The sequence below is a fragment of the Bombus flavifrons genome, chromosome 8 (assembly GCF_040668555.2).
Source record: "Bombus flavifrons isolate JBK064 chromosome 8, iyBomFlav1_principal, whole genome shotgun sequence".
Classification (NCBI taxonomy): Eukaryota; Metazoa; Arthropoda; class Insecta; order Hymenoptera; family Apidae; genus Bombus; species Bombus flavifrons.
Genome location: NC_138449.1, coordinates 15,212,961 through 15,232,634, shown reverse-complemented (window position 1 = coordinate 15,232,634; position 19,674 = coordinate 15,212,961). Strand labels below are relative to the sequence as shown.

The window sequence follows — 19,674 nt, the reverse complement described above, 5'->3', positions numbered from 1 at the left end:
ATCTTATTGCAGGGTCTGAGCGGTGATTTGGGCGCGCGAGAAGTTCTCATTGGCGAATTGCGAGAGGCTGCCGAACCTCTGCGGGAGGGTTGCGCTGCAGAGGTCCGCGAGAAGGTCGAAGCAGCGGTAAATGAGGCCGTACAAGCCTGGGAGGACACCAGGGCCGAATTAGATGCCCTTTGCACCAAGTATCAGCACGCGTGCAGATTGTGGCAGCAGTACAAAGACTCGAGCGCCGCTGTTAAGGCCTGGGTGGACACGCAGATGGACAGCGTCGCCAACCTGCCACCTGAAGAGGCCGTCAAACACATCAAGGTACGCGCGAACGTCTCTTTATTTACGAAATTTGCACAGCTGGTTAGTTAGTTTATTGGTCGATTGGTCGGTTCACGCGTGATCGGCACATGCCCCGACTCTTTTGAATTTTATGATACTTTGGATTTTATCTGAAAGGAGAGGAAACACGAGATACAGCGTTATCGTGAAAATGAAAAATTGGAGCGTGAAGAGATTACAAGAGAAAGAAAGAGAGTAACTGAAAGTGGAAAGTTTCTGTAAATCTATATTTAGCGTCCGAGTCATCGAATTTGGAATCGTAATTGGCTGAAACTGTCAGATAACACCACCGAAATTTTCTATAGCCTTTGTTGCCATTTCTAAACTGGGGATTCTATTGTCTTTCGAACGATTCACAGAGTAAACTGTTTTTATCTCTGTGACTCATCGGTGGGCATCGGCTAATGAATTTTGCCGGCAACGCAAGTAACCACGAGGAATCAACTGGCAAGGTAAATGTGATAATGCTAGCTGTACTTATCGTAATGTTGGATTAGGCTGTTAGACGAATACGAATGTAAAAAAAAAAAAGAAAACAGCCGAGCAAATGTTTGGACGTCTTCGAACGTCTTTATGGTTTTTTTCTTCGTTTGAACGTTAGCAAACTAAACGGTAGAATCCTCAGTTTGCTTTCGTATATTATTACTTTAAAGGCTTGACAATTTATGCTGGCAGTGGCTATTAACGTTATCACGTCATATATCGATGACATAATATTTATCAGCGAAACACGGTAACATTTGTACACACTGTCGAACAAGACAAACTATCTGTTGGGTCTAGATAAGCCGAAAATGTTGTATCTGCTAAAATTTGTCAACCTATCTTCACCCATCGACATTACGCTTCATAATTTTTTTCTGTTATCCTTCCTTTCGCTTATTATTCTGTTTTCCTTCGAATGATTAATAATTATTCTGACCGCACTTTAGCTACAAAAAAAAAAATCTATTAATTATTTCTATTACTGTACCCATCCGAGTATTTATAGGTATCCGTTAGATACAAAAGTCAATACCGAAGCTGGTATCTACTCTCGCTAAACACAAGATCAATAACCAAGCAATCATCTCATCCATCTAAAATCATAAAAAAGCATCTTCCCGCCACCGACAAAGTCGATGTCTGCCCCTTAGTACCGTGAAACCGGGCAACCATGACTCTACTCCTGCATTACTCATGAAAAAAAAAAGACTCTTCAGACAAAGCGATAGTGCGACCAGAACGTCATCGTCCCTTGAATGGGAGCCTCGGGGTAGTGTCATCGTCCCCACCACGCCTAGTGCGGCACAACGGCACGTAGAAGGCACGATTCACCCTACGCAAGTGCGCCGAAACGTGGCTGCGAGGGTAGGTCGTTGAAATACGGGGCAACAGAGTCTCTCCCCACTCGAGTCTCAGGGTATGCGCATCGATCCCCGAAGAAGCGAGGACGCCAGTCTGGTCCAGAGCGTCGAGACGCTTGTTTCTTCACACATCTATTCTATAATCGTCGACGTGTCTCTGTGTGTGTTCACTATCCGTCTCGTTTCTCCGTGTATTATTATCGTTTCTTCAAGAGACCGACCGATAAGCGTACATCGCTCGTAAACACGTTTCGCAAGCATAGCAATTCGCGCGATTATGCGCGTACCATCGACGGTGGCCAAGAACCGTGTCCAGTTTCCCGGCTAATCGAAAATTCGAACCGCATACCCGATGTCGCGACGACACGTGCCCGATTTGCTCCTTCTACCGTCGGCTTGTCCGTCCGCGGGTGGATTGTGCGTGACGTGCTGTGAAAAATAGGAACGATGAACAGTGACCTAAATTAAGAAGCATGTGCACACCCGAGGAGATAAAGGTACGATCGAATTGGGATTCTGCGATATCAAACGTGCCCGGCTTCGCTGAAGGACAGTTCTGCTCTCCTATAAATCTGTGCGGTTTATTGATTTTTTTACGTCTTACCGTGTTTAGAGAATTTATATGGTGATACAGGTGGTTTTATTAATTAAATTTTACACTATCGTTTTAGTTGTTCTTGTTTGATTCAAATTTACGTGATTTTTCGGCAATTTATATGATGATAGCATCGTTCTTACAGCGTTGGTTTCTACCGCATACTTGAACTTATACGTAGATTTTAGTTGTTTTTATTTCATTAGAATTTACACGATGATAGACGAAGATAATGTATTGTATTCGTTACATGAGTTATATATATATAGATATGTTGTTTCAGCATGATTCAATTATAGTATACAATCTATATCGACATCGATATATGACGTTCGTGGTTCGAGGCGTGGGATAATTTTGTGTTGGAACTGTGTAATCCGGCGCACGTGTGATGCAACGAACTGGAATAGAATTTCTGCGGAGTCTTCGTGCATGACACTGTGCGCTAATCTAGTAAATTGTAGTTTGCATTCGACGTCCCTACTACTGTGACTATTCCTTATCAAAAGATGCAGTTGCGTGGCTGTTATCGAACGATCGTGTACCGTTATTCTTACGTTTTTGATATAGAAAAGGATATAGAAGAATCGCGAATGATACCGAAATAAAGAAATGCTTTCATAATCTGGGGAAGGTAACACGCGAAACTGAATGCGCGTTTCGTTAACTCAAAATGCGCGTAGGCAAAAATAAACTGAATGCAGACTGGAAACTCGATCGAAACGCATCTACTATTTCACGCATTTGTCATTGCAAGTCGATTTTTCTCCTTTTATTTCTCCACAATACCTTTCTTTTCTCTTATTCTCGTTTATTAATTCGAATCATTCATTCCTGCGCGCCCCATTCACGTATTCTCGTTCACACATGTCTGCTTGTTCATGGCTGCCATGAATTTCAAAAAGCATTCGCTCGCAGCCTGCTATCTCCGGTTTCGTTTCTCAAACAATAACACGCGTTTATTTCTAGCATACAGACAACTCCCCTATCTTTGACGCGTATTTAACAGGTTTCTGGAATCCTGCTGCGACCACGAAACTATCATAACAGCTCGATACTGAAACACTTTAATCACCATGTTTGCAATTAGCGCTAACTCGACGAGACAAATTTAGATAAAACCAGTACGGAAGTGTCGTTTTCTTTACACTATTTCCTTCACCATGCCGGTAAAAAAATATAGAAAAGATCATTTGTAACTCGAGCGAGAGCATCGAACACTCAGAGCCGTTCCACTGAAACTGAAATGCATCTGTCAAATGTACGTACAACTCTAGATGGATCACGTGTCGTTTCATTGTGATACGTGATGTTTAAAAAATATCATACGTACGTCGATAAGTTTGCGAGATATCTTGTTTATAGAATTGCATCAACGACATTGCGTTATGAGACATTTCGTACGCGAATGTAGAAGGATTCGTAATGATAAATGTAGAATATTTGAACCTTTTAAAAACACAAATTTTTTTCTTTTATACCTGCTTTACATGAAATGTCATTTGACTGTGAATATTAAACGCGAGATGTTTCTTCTATAACGTTACACAAATCACATTACACCGTGTGGTATCTCATCCAAGGATGCATAGAGATTAGAAACTCTCCAAGCGTGGAATGTCACTACACTCTTAAAAACACATACAAACTTCGTTTATTTTCCTTTTATATAATACATTTTACATGTTCAAACACGCGAAATATCTTGATAACAACGTCGAATAAGCAACGGTACTCTCTTGTCTACGGTTAAAGAGAGGTTAATCATCTCTGAGGGGAGAAAACCTTAACTTTGATTTAAAGATTGTCGATGGAAACTAAATATCAACCTAAGAGTACTATTCACTTTTTGACAGATTTGCGAGGAAACGATGGCGGAACACAAGGAGAGGCTGACGGAGCTTCAAGGGCTGGTGGCGCAGATCGCGTCGAACGTCGGTCTGGACGCGAGTGGACCGTTGAACTGCGAAGTGGAGGCACTCGGACAGCGTCTGGATGACATCCGTGAAACTTTGTCGTGTCTAGCGGATGCGGCAGACGCCCGTGCCCTCAACCAGGAGCTCACACGTGGCGATTTATGTCAGACGAAAAATTTCCTGGACTCGGTCCAACAGGCAAGTTGTTACGTAATCCTTTCGTGAAGCATTTATTTTTTTCGTGATATACTTCCTGCTTTAACTAAACGTTTTCTATCTTCTCCTTTTTTTTTACTCGTTTCATCCTTTGCTTCCTAGTTTTATGGCAGACTGCGAGGTAAATCTCACTTTGATTGCATAACGCGATCGATAGAACGTAACGAGTGTTTTATTTTTATAATATGGCGATATCAGGAGGACCTTTCAAGCTCCTTTTTGCATAGAAAACGCTTTCAATCGGATCATACATTAATCGTAAATATAAATATCACGTAATTTATTATTGGCAGAGATGAAGGTATTAAACATCGGAGGTCTATGAATAGAGAAATTGTAATAGCCAGGAAATGGAGAATCCGAATAAGGAGTTAACTCATCCTACTCGATTAACGAGTTTGATATATTTCGAATCAAATATTTAATTAATTTTCAATTAAACGATTATTTACTTATTCGCTTATTTGATTGTAAACTAAACGTGGAAATTATCTTAGTGAAAAGTTATAAGAAAAATCGATGGACTCTTATTACACGAAATATATCGAACACTTTCTCTTCCATCAAGTTAGAGTAGATGAAGTTATACATTACAATGTAGTTTAAGCTTAGCTGCTGCGTGAATGTAAATGATCTAACGATGACAGGTTAAAGCTCTATTACCTCTCTGAATAATTCATGAAGTATTAGACGCTTTGAATTTATCTCTCGCTTCAAACGCGTTTGCAAGACAAATGAAAAGTTACCGTTCAAATGATAAATCTGGATTAAACCGTGAAATTCCTTTTATGCGATTATCACTTTTAGGAATTTGGTCGGTATCCGAGATTTGTAAATATTTTGGACCCGTGGTATAGTTATCGGTGGAAAACGTCTTGACACGTGCGCTTAACATCGTACGGTGAGCGAGTGCGTGTTTATTTAAATTAGCGCCAGACGCTGCTAGGGACATAACTACTCTTCCTCAACGGAGGTCATTGTTCGATACAACGTTAGAATTCGAACAGAAATCGAATCGGCCGGAATCTTATTGGAGAACGAGTATAAACACTTTCAACTTCCAGGTTTTTTCTTTTTCTTTTCCTTACTAAGTACGTTGGTTGTATGTTTGTAAGACATTTTCCTGTAGTTTCCGATCAAATCTTGAAAACCAAATCAATGTTTCAAGACGATGAAAAATTTGTAAGTTTAAAAAATCTGTCGGCATTTGAAATTTAAAAAGTCTGTAAGAGTTTCCAACTGTGACAGTTAATTAAGGTTTCAAGTTCATAGAATCCGTAAAAATTTGAAATTTAAGATCAAAGCGGAAGATCGAATTATGCCGAAGCGATAGACTTGACATAACGAATAACAGTTAATTTGGGATCAATGGATCGCGCAGAAAGTGAATCAGCGCATCGCGGCGCGCCGTCTGAATTCCACAGGGGCGCGTTTCTCAGAAGCGAGGTTTCTAAAGTAGTAAGCTTCGTACTCGTTGAAGAACAGCATATGCTCTTCTTATTCTGGCCTTCGGAGATTCACATGCAAGAACAAGATACCGCGGCTCGAACGTACAAGCGAAACCTTATTAAATTCCATTTTCTTCCATGCGTAGTAAAACTATTTATCTCGTGGTAACCAGTAGATTAAATGATAAATATCGATCTTTTCCTTCGCTTAATCCTCCGACGTAACATTTTACGGCAATCTAACCCTCGATGTTTCAAGTGGCTCGAAAATACACTTGAGCACACTGGTTACAAAATATATTGCTGATGGCTATTTTTATTATCGTACAAGGCTAACCTAATAGATAGAGGAAGCGAGTTCTCGAACGAACCTTGGCCGATTCTGCTGTGTCTCGAGTAATTTGAATTCGCTTGGAATTTTTTGAAAGGAACCCACGAATCGCAACTGCGGCTGCCTGTCAAGGTGATTCCTCTGGCTGCGTCAATGGAGTATATCGTTGTATACGCGTCCGTCAGTTTCCGGCGTGCTATCGGGTGCTTGGCACAGGCCTCGATCATTATACCTCGCACGCGCGTTTATATTTTAATCGCGGTAGTTCCGAAACACTTTGTTGTGTCAAGGCCGAAGGGCTTGAGCCCGGGGTGGCAATTACATCAGTCACGAAATCCGCAACAGCTGAATCCGGACGTGCACCCTCTCGACGCGAAACTTTTGCCCTAACGTACAAGGAGTATGCGACTTTGATTGTGTTTCCGATCGAATTTCACTGTGGATAGTTTACACTGATTCTTCGTTTGTCGGTGGAAATTCCCAAGGACACGAGGAAATAAAGCCGGAAAAGCGATATCGGAAAACAGCAAGCAACGAAGCGAAGCGCACTTGAGATAGAGAGGGAGAACGTCTTATACCGAAAAGACTCTTGTTTTAATTAGTTTCGCTTGGATTTATGGAATTTCATGTATTGAAGGTAGATTCACTTTTTCCTACGCTAATTATCTTTTGTTTCAAATAAATGGATAGGTTTAAATGGAAGAGGAGTAACATCTCTCGCTATTTTTTTAAGTATGTCAGATTTAGTCGCCTTCTCTGTACGTTAGGTATTTTTTTCTAAAGTAAATCGATCATTTTAAGTATCCGAATAAAGGTTAAAATTATTGCTTATTGCTTTTTAGCAAATACATGGTTGTAGAGAAACTAAATATTAGGAAGTTTTAGCTTCTGCTACGTTAGTTGTTCTTTGTCTTAGATAAATCAATTATTTGGTATTCAAAGAAAAGATTCTTTATCCAAAATAAATCTCTTATTTGAAATGACCACGTGTTTAACAAGATTTATTATTTTTTTGCAGAGCCTCACTTCGGTGAGCCAAGGCGAGTCGAAGGAACAGTTGAAGCTCCTTCGTAACCATCTTCTCGCGCTCACGTGCACGGAACCACAGCTACAGTCGATCAAAGAACGCACTCTGGAGGTATCGACGCAGGAACTATCCGTAGTCGAGGTACTGCAACGATGGCAGAACGTCTTCAGAGAAACCTTCCAACAGTATCACCGTTTATCGGCTCATCTAGTCAAAACGCAGGATGGTGCGACTGCCCTGAAACTCTGGCAGGAGTATCTGTCCGACGTGCAAGATTTCCTATCTAGCGACGTGTCCGGGGACTACAACGGTTTATCGAAATACAGAAACCTGTGCGAGGTGCATCGAAATCTCCTGACCGAACAACAGAATCTCATTCTCACCGTTCGATCGGAAGAGGGCAGTAACTTATCAACAACGGAACAATTCAACATTCTGACGAATTTGCACAATGAAACGTTGGCTACAATTATGGAAAGACACGCGGCGGTGCGTGACAGATTGGCTGCGTGGGACAGGTACAAATCGGACCAAACTAAATTGCTGTCCTGGCTAAAGGAAATAGAAAGAGAACGAAGCCAGTTACACCTTCGATTCATCCAGTTACAAAGGCTAAACGAAATTCTTCAGAGGATACAGGCACTGCTGGATAAAATAGAGCAAGGCAAATCTCAATTGGAGTCTCTGCAAGAGCAACAAGAAACTTTGCTCGTGAACTGTGACCAGACACTAGCCATGTCTATTCGAATGGAACTTGCAGCTCACGCTCAAAGGATCGCCAATCTTAGTTCTAGTCTCGAGATCTGGAGAGACTACATACCGAGGATACAAAAGTTATATGCAGAATACGAAGAACAGGCGAAGCACATCACGACAACGTTTTATGAAATTGGTCAAACTCTCAGCACAGCGTTCCACGCGAGGCCTGCCAGTTTGTCAAATACCAAGCAGCAACTGGAATCTATTCAACAGCTGCAAAACAGACTAGCCGGCATGACCACGGATTTAGAGTCGCTGTGTGTGATCACAGAACAGCTGAGGGAGTGTCTGAGCCCCATCGATATGAAATCGTTGAATCAACAACAGGCGCTTCTTCGGTTGCAGCACGGAGACCTCGAACACCAGACCGCGTTGCTTATTTGTAGGTTGGACGAGCGTTGCGATCTTTACGATCGTTGGAAGGATAGATCGGCTAGGTTACTTACATGGATAGACGAGACTGAGATCAGAATTCAAGACTGTGACACAATGGCGCCGAACGAACCTCAGGAGACCCTGAAGAGACTGGAGTGTGATCTGCAAGCGGATATCGCGTTGAAACAGCTAGAACGTTTGTGGATACAGAACACTGGCCAGGATCTGATAGAGGTAGCCGAGGAAGAGGAAAGCGAAAGGCTACAACGAACTCTAGATGAAGTGAACGAGAGATGGGAACGGTTGCTGGCTATGGGCAAATCTAGAGCCAGTAAATTGGTCGATTTGATGAGAACTATGGATACGTTGGAGAAGAGGATAAGCGAGTTAAGGAGCTGGTTGGCCAGCGTGGAATCTCAATTATCGGAGACGTTCGTGATCGAGGAGATCACTCAGAACTGCATCGACAAGAAGCTCGATGATCACGAACATCTTCAGAAGACGATCGAAGCAGAAAGCGGAAACATCGGCGAAGTGTTGAATCTCTGCGAAATTCTGTTGAGCGACTGCGACGCCTGGAAGACTTCCTTCAACACGGACGCGATAAAGAATGGAATGGAAGGTTTGGAGCGTAGGTGGACAGCGACCTGCGTGAAATCTGCAGAAAGGAAAGGGAAGATCATGCTCGCATGGAAAATTCTTCAAGAACTGGAGAAGATCAGAGCGGAACACGAGGGCTGGCTCGAAGAAATCGACGTGGCCGTTTCAGAATTGGAGAACAACCTGGATGAAGTTTCCAAGGAAGAATCGAAAAAAGCCATTGAGAAAACCAGAGGCATCTTTAATGATATAGAGGCGCACGAATCGGTGATCAAGACAATCGAACAAAACTTTAGTCGTTTAGCTAGGACAGGTCTGGAACCAGATAATCTAAAGTCGCTTATCAGCGAGACTAGACGGCTTATCGATAAGTGGCAAACGTTGAAACCTCGAACGAACGCTATTCTACTGGCGCTCCAACAGGGACAGAAGAATTATCGAGATTTCATCACCGTGCACGGCGCGGCGGTCGTCGGATTAACGCAAGTCGACGTCCGACTGACTACGACGCAACATTTAGCTACGTTTGAACAAAAATCCTCGACACGTCGAAGACTACAACAGTTGAACGAGATCGAGGAAGAGCTTCGTACGCAGAACCTCACATTGCAGAAAGCGGATGAGCTAGCGTTGAAGGTTATGCAAGAATGTCATCCGGATGACGTGGCGACTATCCAAGAACTGGTGGACGAGTATCAGGTGCTATGGAAAGACGTAAAGAAGAGAGTGGCTTCGTTGAGAGCGGAAATCGAGGGACAGGAGAAGTTGGAGGTTGACGAAGCTGTGCAAGTGGAGACGTTGAAATTCGAACAGGACATTGCTGTTCAAGTGGACACTTTGCCGAGGATAGTGAGGATGACGTCTAGCGATGCCTATCTGATAGAATTGGAAGCTGCTCTGATTGAGTGCAACGATGCGCTGGATACGCTGGAAATAGCAGTTACGCCGGATCCTGTCGCTGGACCTGGATTAAACACAACTGCTAAGAATATCGTAAGTTGGGATATTATTCGAGTTCTGTAATAGATAGAATAATAAATATCTATCGATATTCAATGAGTAATTTATAACAAAGTGTTTCAAATGAAACACTTCATTGTGATGTTTAATTTAATTAAAATTGTTTTATTGTTTTATTTAAAAAATACAAGATGACTTCAGTTTCTTATGTAAGAAAAATTCCAAAAGCTTTTTTACGCTGATAGATGCTTAATATTAATAAATTTCGCTTGAAATATTTTTTGATCAACTGTTAGAACCAGAATCTAAACATCGTGGCAATTGATTCATGCTTTGCCTATATAATTGTTGAAATATCACGTTTGAAATATCTTTTATTTAACAGAGTAAACTAATTGGAAGCTGCCAATCGTCGATCGAATTGGTTCGTCACCTGCACGGGTTGCTCATTGAGGATGGAAAATTAAACGCGCAGGTTGCCAAGGCGAACGAAGTAGCGGCGTTGACGAACAGATACGAAAATCTGTTAATCCTGGCGAGAACGCGAGAACAACAAATCAGAGAACTCAGGTAGGATCGTTTACTTCAACGCTTATAATTAACTACCTAATTACTGTTACTATAACATACATTGTCATTAGACGTTATTGTACCTGTTTCAACAAAACCAATTGAATGTTAAACCAGAAATTTTTCGCGCGCAGGTCACCTAACTCTGACGTTTACACCTTTCCCTGTGATCAGTGAGTGTTCCCATTTCGCACTAACAGTTTCTCATTAACGTTCTGTTAACGATCTCCGCTCATTCCATACCTGTTTTTCTCGTAGTAAACTCTGAACATTAGCATGCCAAAAAAGTTCACTCTCCAAAAATTTCGTCTAATCATAAGAAAATATGAATATAGATATGACAGCAAAAGATATGAAATTTTGTATATTACAGCGATAATGGTAGATTAACCTGTCCCTTATGTTCGCGCCGTAACTGGGCTCAATTGGAGAACGATCTCTGGAGATTAGAAAAATGGCTGGAATTCGCAGAAGGCACGCAGAGCGAACAACATTCGCCACCAAGCAACATAGAACAATTGGAGGATGTCATACAAGATCACAGAGAATTTGTACTCGATTTGGACAGTCATAAGAGTATTCTAGTCAGTTTGAACACTGTCGGCGCTCATTTAGCCGATCACACGGAGGAACTGTGTCGAGCGATACAACTCAGAGACAGATTAACCGTCGCAAACACGAGATGGGAGAAGGTGTGCAACGTGACTGCACATTGGGAGGAACAACTGCAAGTTGCGTTGATGTCGAACCAGCAATTCCATCGTATTATCGAGGAACTGCTTACCTGGTTGGAGAAAACGGAAGATAGTATACGAGCCAGCGAACCGGTCGACTTGACCGAGTCAATGGAAATTATGACCGCCAAGTACAATAAATTCAGGTATGTTTTAAGAATGTTAGGTTCCAATGCCCGTAAAAGATTACATAACTGTAAGATGGTACATATGTAGTAAATGGATAAAAAGTAGTAAATAACAGGCGTAAATTTTGTCGTGTTCCTTTCATTTTTCAGATTTCCTTTCCTTCGTATTATGACTTATTATCTTTATTTACAATTGTTCCAGCATCTACTAAATTAATCAAACAACAAAACAAATATTTCGTATTTTTCAATAATTACATATATAATTAGTTTATATCGGAATAATTAGAGTTGTAACTATTTCGCGTATTCTATCCGAGAAGAGACTGCAGTTAAAACAAAATCTTTTCCTTTTCAGAGAACTGAGGAGCGATCTGGAGCGGTGCGAGCCCCGAGTTCTGTCGCTTCAAGAGTCAGCTAATCAATTACTGGACGAGAAAGGCGAAACCAGAGCACGCCTACAGGAATTGCGACTCAGATTGCAGTCCCTTCGCCGACTGACTGGTATATACGCCTTGAAACTAGGGGCAGCTTTGGGAATGGACCCACGAGATATTGGGCTCGCAGCCACAACTTCTTCTCTTGCTTCCCTCTCTCACGATGTAAGCTCCGTCTTGTATCTTTCTCACTTTCCTTAATTGAATATTCGAAACGAAACAAAGTCCTTGCTGTAGAAGACTATTGACATTTAATTTCTGTAAAAACGAAGTAGCTTGTTAAAAATATTTCCAGGGAACGTCGATGCTCTGAGGCTACTTGCTGGAACTCGATGGTTCTCGCTTCTTAAATGTTAGACCTCAGTGTAGCTATATGTGCACTTACGTCGTAGGATCACGTTAATCGATACTTGAAACACGGGGCACGGATTGCAATAAAGATCCAACGAATATCGAATACGAAATGATAGAACCATCTGAAACAGTTCTATGAATAGTTTATGTATGAAAGCATCGCTGATGATGTCTTTCATATCTTTTCCGATTGGATAAAAATAGATGTGATGAAAGAATTAAACACGATTCTACGTTTTTCTCTTCGTACTTCATTTTAATTCGCAGTTTGTATTTTACACGATGAAGACTGTCAATGATGTTTATCGTGTAAGATATATACAAGGCAAATTAAAATAGATATCCTAAACTTACGTAATGTTGTTCCTGGTTGGAATTTTATTATTCCATGTCCCGTGACAGTAGCATTCACACGCACAGTACCTTATTGTTTGTGTTTTCTCTTTTACTGTATTGTAGCTACTCGACGAAGCTGCCTCTGGAACCGCTCAGCCCCACGACGCACCTGACACAAAGTATGTTTTCTTCATTTTCTGTTTGAAGTTCTGAGCTGTGTTCTCCAATACGATTTCTATGCATTTACATGTATGAACGCACATAAAGTTGCCTTAATATCTCGACATCGAATAGAAAACTTGGAGAACGTAAGCTCAGACAGATTTAACTTCCAATACTATTCGTGGCTGAAAAGACGACTTGCGATCTTTTACGCTTCCCTTTTAATCTATAAATGTAAACGACATAGACGACACTATCTCAATGACAAAAATACGCGTACGCTATTTTTAAGATTACACTATTATAAATCAATGAAATCTGCATTCCTTTAACTAGCCAACTCTTCAGCCACGAACGATGGTCTGTTTAAATAAAGTATCATTTCCAAAACTCACGATTGAAATCATAATAAATACGAAATAAACGCGCGTGTTCCAGTGGTGACGATGGCGAACGTACGGTATTATCTCGGGGATACCGTTTCCTGGGCCGAGTATTGCGAGTATCCTTGCCGATCCAGGCGCTGATGCTGCTGCTCCTCGGCGTCGCCTCGTTGGTACCATCCGCCGAAGAAGACTACAACTGCATGCTGTCGAACAACCTCGCCAGAAGCTTCACGCCAATGGTCGTCTATCCGAACGGGCCACCTCCTATCTAATGATAAAGAAACCTAATCTCGGACACACCGATTTCGTAGGGCCCAGAAGAATGTTCAACCGAAATATTCAAAGAAGTCGCGGGAAGCGGAAACGCGAGATCGCGCACGATCTGCGTACATATGTACCTACCTAACTAGTCTGTCATATGGCGATTCATTGATGCAATGGATAAGAGAGATCAATAATAGATCTGATTTTTTCGTACGTCACAATTCTCCTCGAGATGGTCGAACGTTTAAGCAGAACCATAATGTTCGACTATCTTGATGAGAAAAAAGAAAAAACTGGTCAGACACATTCTTCTATAGACGATGATTTTACACGTAACAGACTAATCTAGACTGAAAAGGCTCACGTTGGGATATACTAAACTGAAATCCAAATTTCTTGGCCTTAAATCCAGTTGGATTAAAGCAAGTATAGCGCCTTTGATCTGACCACGTCCCAATGAAAGATTACGTTTAAAGACAGTACGAGCAACGATGCTTGCTATTCGAAAATTCGATGAATAATTCAGTTGTTCTTTCGTTGGATCTTTTCATTTGCTCTTAATATAAAATTCGATGATTTTCATTCGTTTATTCATCGTTAGTATTAAAGGTAAAATTTGTATATTCTCCGTTTGTATAAAATTTGTAATATAATTGGACCTTCTCGTAGACAAACTTTAAATAACAAATTGTAATTTTTTAAAAACCTGATTTCTATCTCTCGCTTCTAAAATTGTATAGATTATATTGAAGTAATTACTTACGTTAAATACTATTTAACATATTGATGTCGACATACGTTAAAAATGTTACTTAACGAATATATTCCATGATAGCGTGATATTACATACAATACCAGTTCGACTTTATTTTTTATACGTTGCATTTATAACTCGAAGGAAAGTAGGCAAAGAGCGAAGCTCGATTTTCTATATCGAGAACGAAACGTCCACTGACCGATATTTCAGAACGTGATCGCGATTAACGCGATTAGTCATTGGTGCTAGCTCGACCGCTATAGAGAGAAACATAATAATTAATTATAATATATTATTACCATCGAAGTGTTTTCGAATTGTTCTCCTTTTCGTTCTTTTTTCTACGATTTCTTAGGGTAAACAATGGATAAGGGAAAAAGCGAAGAAGGGAAGGATAGAATAAAAAGAAAAATGAAAAAAAAAGACACAGACGTATCGCATAATAACCGAAATCGCATAATGAAATTATCGACGACACCTCGCACGAGGTGCATCTTTTTCGAACGAGAATGATACACTTTTGGATACGCACAAAAGGATCATGAGTTTATTATTCGAGGTACAAAATAAGAGAACGACTGTATTTAACGGCCCGCTAGTTTCGCTTCCTAATTTATCGATATCTTGCTTGCTGCGCGACCGAGCTTTGTTATGTATTTTTATAAGGACAGAGCTTTCCGAAGACGGTGTACATCTGTCGATGTAATATAATTATAATAAATTAAAACCTATAGAGGCTTCATTTCTTTCCTCCTTCTTTCACAAACACTATTTGTCTCCCGATGGGATTAATCCATTTTCAATGTCTAGAAAGAATTCCATGTTGTTAACCGTATACTATACGATTTTACGCATTCGCGAGTAAAGCTTGCGAGGAAATTTACTATAGTGAAAAATTATTTAACGATAAACATCTAATATTTGTATCCTCGCTTACCATGCAACTACACACATCACGTATATACGTAAGATCGTCAGACGAGTGCGTAAAATTAACATCGATCGAGAGTCTGGCAAATCGAAAACATCGTCAATTTATAAAGAAACCTCTGCAAATACCGCAGGGATGCTATTATCCATAGATAAAGACGTTACATACATCAATGCTTCTTCTTTGAAATCACGGTCAATGAATAATTCGAAAAAAAAAAAAAAAAAATAAAAAGGAAGAGAAAATGAAGAGAGGAATCAATAATAATAGCCATTCGTTCGTGTAAAGAATTAATTTCTGCTCGAAGGAAGGAATAAAGTCATGTGCTTCGTGATTCATTAATGATTACATGATATTTATAACACGCATTTATTAACACTCCGATTATCACCTGACTCACCTTGAACCAGCGACGAGTCTAAGTAACACAGCAAACATTCGCGATCACGTGTATCCTTCGCGTGAATTCAAGTGCAGTTTGTTCGAAGGCATCGCGGTAATTAACAATGATCTCTGGGATGCAATTATCACGATTGAAAGAAAGCGCGAGTCTCGCGGGCGCCACAATTAACTTTATCAGTGGCGCCTGAAGAAGCGCCGTTAAAAGGAGCATAAATTGGAATATGTGCTCCGCTTGAGTCTGGTGTTGACGCTCTGCGTTAACTATCCTGCAAGTTCATTATACTCAAGACGAGTTTGTAGTGCAACGAAAATGGCTCAATCGTTTCGCAATGTCGTACAAATTTTTCTCTTCCAATGACGAGTAAAATACGCAACGTTACAGTAGTTTAAAAATTCCTTCTTTTCGTCATTAACTTTCGAAAATTTTTCAAGGCGATCGAGTCGTGACGTATTCGCGAGGCATTTATGATTTAAAGATCGAGTAGACTACGTACACTCACTTAAAATATTCGCCGTCTGTAAAAATTATTCCATATTTTCTCCATCGCGATTATGTATAGAAATAAGTAGATCTTAATCTCATTGGGCATCTTATGCATACATACCTCGATCATTAGCAATCGCTTAAGTTAATGACACTTTGCTTAGTCGCAAGGGTAGAAGAAATAAGATGTCTGATGTTTTGTACCATTTAGAGAAATAAATTATATACTGTGAATGATTTCCTTTAAACATTGACACCCTCGTACAAAAAGAAAAGCTTCTTTGTACGCTATCGATCATAGGTTTGGTTATACTTATTACTACGAAAAATATTCTTAAATAATTACTAGCATCCTAATTTCAATTCCTTATTTTTCATTTATCTTACATATATAAATATAAGAAAGAGGTCACAAAATAAATTAATAATTGGAATATTTCGCAAACCAAATTGTATCCTTGTGACTATTTTGGACAATTTTGTCATTCTTGATACTAATTTCTCTATCTCTCCTGTTTGCATATGTACCAACGTATGCCTGTGTGCTGTAACAAGTTGCAGTCGAGATCGAGATAATTCTCGCTAGTCGCATATCTGCATCTCAGGATCAATCTAATGAGGTCTATCCGCAGCTGCGTCGAATGCTGACAGGCTCGGGAGAGAGAGAAAAATGCAAGAAACTGGACAGCATTTTGCGAACACTATCATTCAGGCCGTGTCCAGTGATAACGAAGGCGACGGCACTTTTAGTGTTGACGGAACGTTAGTTTACGTAAGAAGACTTTTACACTTAGCTTACTTATCATTATACGACGAGCGAACAGAAGCGGTTCAATCGTCGCATCCTCTGAGTCGTTTTAATCTTTGGTCGTCAGGTAGCAGAAACAATTGGATAAAATAAAATCCGAATAGTAGGTATGTCGAATTTGGATGGAAGAAAAACCAAAAGCTTGAACAACATCCCTGAAGTGTTCAAACGGCGCGATCATGATGAGTCGAAAGTTTTATCGAAAGTTTCTTTGGAAAACGTAGCCAGCGAACGATTTAAGACTTTAAATGTGAGAGGAGAGAACGCTTCTTCTTTTACTGTTCCAAAGCTCGAAGTCATAAAGCAAAGTGACAACGATGAATCGAGTAACACCGAGGACGAAGCGAACGAAGAGAAAAGATTGAAAAAGCCAGAAGTGCCGAAATTGGACGCCGAGGATAAAATAAAAAATACTTTTAAGGTAATTCCTTATTACATCTTCTGATTCCTACCAGATTTTTTTATTTCACTCCTTTCCGGTCAGCTCGATTTTTCAAATGTAAGTTTGAAGAAACAGAAACGGATTCTATCGATAATTGACAGTTTTCTGTCGCTCATTCTAATTACTCCGATGACCGTCAGTTTTTGGAGAGGGACATGGACCTTGATGGATATCTATGCAGATATGTAAGTTTATTTATGCTCCGTCTAGACATACTTATTAACTATTGCGGTGATAAACGATGCGAAAAATCTATGAATAGATCGGAAGAACTGTTAGTGATTTTTGGCAATTAAAACGATTCGCTGTAATAGTCTAAATCACGCGGAAATAAAATTGACAGAAAAATTACGATAAAGTACACGTATAGAATTATGATTTTGAAATGTTCTAAGGTTCCCGGAATTGTTCACGTTCCTCTTGGGTATTCTAGTTCACACGTGTTTTGCAATTATGAGGAATTTCCTGCACGTTCGTGTGCTCGATATATCAAAAAGGAAAACTTGCCTGAATAAAACCTTTTGCAAGATCATGCAAATTTTATACACGTACGTCTTCGGTATTTCCTGCAATATGCACTGGAGGGGTGCTTGGATTATTTTCGACCACTTCTTCTATTACAATATTTGGTGAGATCGGTAACTCGTATTTTATTTGAAAAGATAATTCTAAAAATCGCGTTCCGCAGATCAGTGTCTCAAATAGATAAAAATTAATTAATCGATAAAAGATAGTAACGGAGATAAAGATAGGTTAATAAAAAGAATGACATTATACATTTTAGATCTGTACAGAAAAGGATAAAATAATTTATTTACATTTTAGAGGATCACATGGAGCACCTTATCACTAGCAAGTAGCTGGGATATATTGAGACGCGGCAAAAATAGTCTGTTAATCGTGTTTGATACTTTCATTTCCTATGCTAATCCTTATGTTCATCATGAATGCTTTTAAAGATAGTGAGCGTCTCGTGCAAGTAGAAATATGATGACAAAGAGTAATGTCTGAAAACTGACTTAAAGCATTAACGATAGCATGCCAATTTTCCAGATATAATTAATCAAAGCTATATATTGTAACTTCTAATTATTACGACTTATTTCTAAACCGTAACCATTTAATCCAACTTACTATGTTGTCCCAAAAGTTACTTCCAGTTCTTATTACTACAAAATGGATCATACGTAATTCAATAAAATAATATAAAATAAAAAAATCTTGTGCGTCTATTATTTTCTTATAAAACGAAAGTAACTTTTGGGACAACCTGATATTTTTACAATAAAGTAATATTCCTGATTTCTTTTTATTAATATTCGTTAATTTTATCAATTTCCTTTAGGGTAACTGTAACCGCTACTTTGGCGCCAATGATAGTTTTGGCGATCTTTCGATCAATTCGTAATGTTATAGCCATCCCTTCGGTGATCAACGTCGACATACTCACCTTCGTCTTTCGTTTTCCAACGAGGTATAAGTTGGTAAGTTAATTAAAAATATATTTAAATTGTAGAATTATTGATATATTTCGTGATAGGATACACGAAAGATCTAGCAATCGTTACACGTGTACAAAGAAAATAGAAAGAATTGTAATAGATGACCAGTTATGTAAATAAAAATCTTGACGAGGAATTCGAATTGCAGAGATTTCACGATTTTTCTTGGCACTTTGGGAAATATCTCAATCGCTGTTAGATACGGATATCAGTGCAAGAGTCGATGAGAAAAATAAATGTTCATCAAGAGTTCTATTTTACAGATTGTATATCTCCTCGCGAGAGGAGACCTTATCAATTGGTAAAGTGATCGAACAAAATCTGCGATGCCGTATCACTTAAGTATCGCAATCGATTGTCAAACGGTTCTAATGCCGAATTTTCATTGGGAATATTCCGTGAATATCATTCGTACGATAAGATTCGTGAATTGTAAGAATCGCAAAAACATATATGAATAAAACACGTATTTTAATTATTCAAATATATAAGATGTGTTTGATTATTATATTAACGATGATAAATGATCTGATCTGATTCGATTCGATTATCTACTGACCGATCACATATAACGATACAGAAAAATAAATCATGATAATATGAAATTTACTGTTAAAAAAATTGTTCCATTTATCGGATTTGTAGTAAGCTTTGTATCGCAACGTACAATCTTTTAATATGGCGAAAGAAAGCTATTATTAGACTATAAGGGTTATCATGTTATCTGACAGGCACGTTATCTATTCATTGACGCCTCTGAATCGTGAAAATCGTGTGCATCTTCGTAGAACGAAAGAATTGCAACAAAGAATCTCACAGGTTTGAAATGGAGGAGTAAGACTTGTCATAATCGAGGCAAAATTAACTTTAAACTGATATTTTACAACTTAACTAACAATGAAGAGCAACGTTGGCTCTAACATTAGATCCTGATCCTTGTAGTTGAGAATATTGACGATATATATCATAAATATATGTACTGATAGTCTGAGAGCACCCATAGCCATTTTTCACAAAACAAAAGAAGAGACAGGAATCGATTAACAGTTTGAAGAACAACATTCTTAC

The 19,674-nt window shown here is 39.4% G+C and overlaps 2 protein-coding genes and 1 pseudogene across 5 annotated transcripts; all 3 read left to right on the top strand.

The window, feature by feature from the left end:
- LOC138182656 (titin-like) overlaps positions 1 to 4,433 on the top strand; it is a 37,055-nt pseudogene extending 32,622 nt beyond the window's left edge.
- Positions 4,434 to 7,152: 2,719 nt separating this feature from the next.
- Positions 7,153 to 14,779, top strand: LOC138182761 (muscle-specific protein 300 kDa-like). 3 transcript variants are annotated; one of them, XM_069118938.1, is made up of 7 exons: positions 7,153 to 9,942; positions 10,295 to 10,479; positions 10,614 to 10,652; positions 10,853 to 11,359; positions 11,700 to 11,943; positions 12,592 to 12,647; positions 13,069 to 14,779. In XM_069118938.1, the coding sequence occupies exons 1-7, from the start codon at positions 7,168 to 7,170 to the stop codon at positions 13,286 to 13,288; spliced, it is 4,026 nt and encodes a 1,341-aa protein (XP_068975039.1). In that variant the 5' UTR covers positions 7,153 to 7,167; the 3' UTR covers positions 13,289 to 14,779. The 3 variants fall into 3 exon arrangements, with proteins under 3 accessions (XP_068975039.1, XP_068975040.1, XP_068975042.1); XM_069118939.1 differs by lacking the exon at positions 10,614 to 10,652; XM_069118941.1 differs by lacking the exon at positions 12,592 to 12,647 and having other exon boundaries at positions 13,069 to 13,209.
- Positions 14,780 to 16,371: 1,592 nt separating this feature from the next.
- On the top strand, positions 16,372 to 19,253 carry LOC138182763 (uncharacterized). 2 transcript variants are annotated; one of them, XM_069118943.1, is made up of 5 exons: positions 16,372 to 17,083; positions 17,147 to 17,289; positions 17,500 to 17,733; positions 18,450 to 18,588; positions 18,755 to 18,845. In XM_069118943.1, exons 1-5 carry the CDS (start codon positions 16,772 to 16,774, stop codon positions 18,803 to 18,805), a joined length of 879 nt encoding a protein of 292 aa, XP_068975044.1. In that variant the 5' UTR covers positions 16,372 to 16,771; the 3' UTR covers positions 18,806 to 18,845. The 2 variants fall into 2 exon arrangements, with proteins under 2 accessions (XP_068975044.1, XP_068975045.1); XM_069118944.1 differs by lacking the exon at positions 18,755 to 18,845 and adding an exon at positions 18,870 to 19,253 and having other exon boundaries at positions 16,375 to 17,083.
- Positions 19,254 to 19,674: the final 421 nt, after the last annotated feature.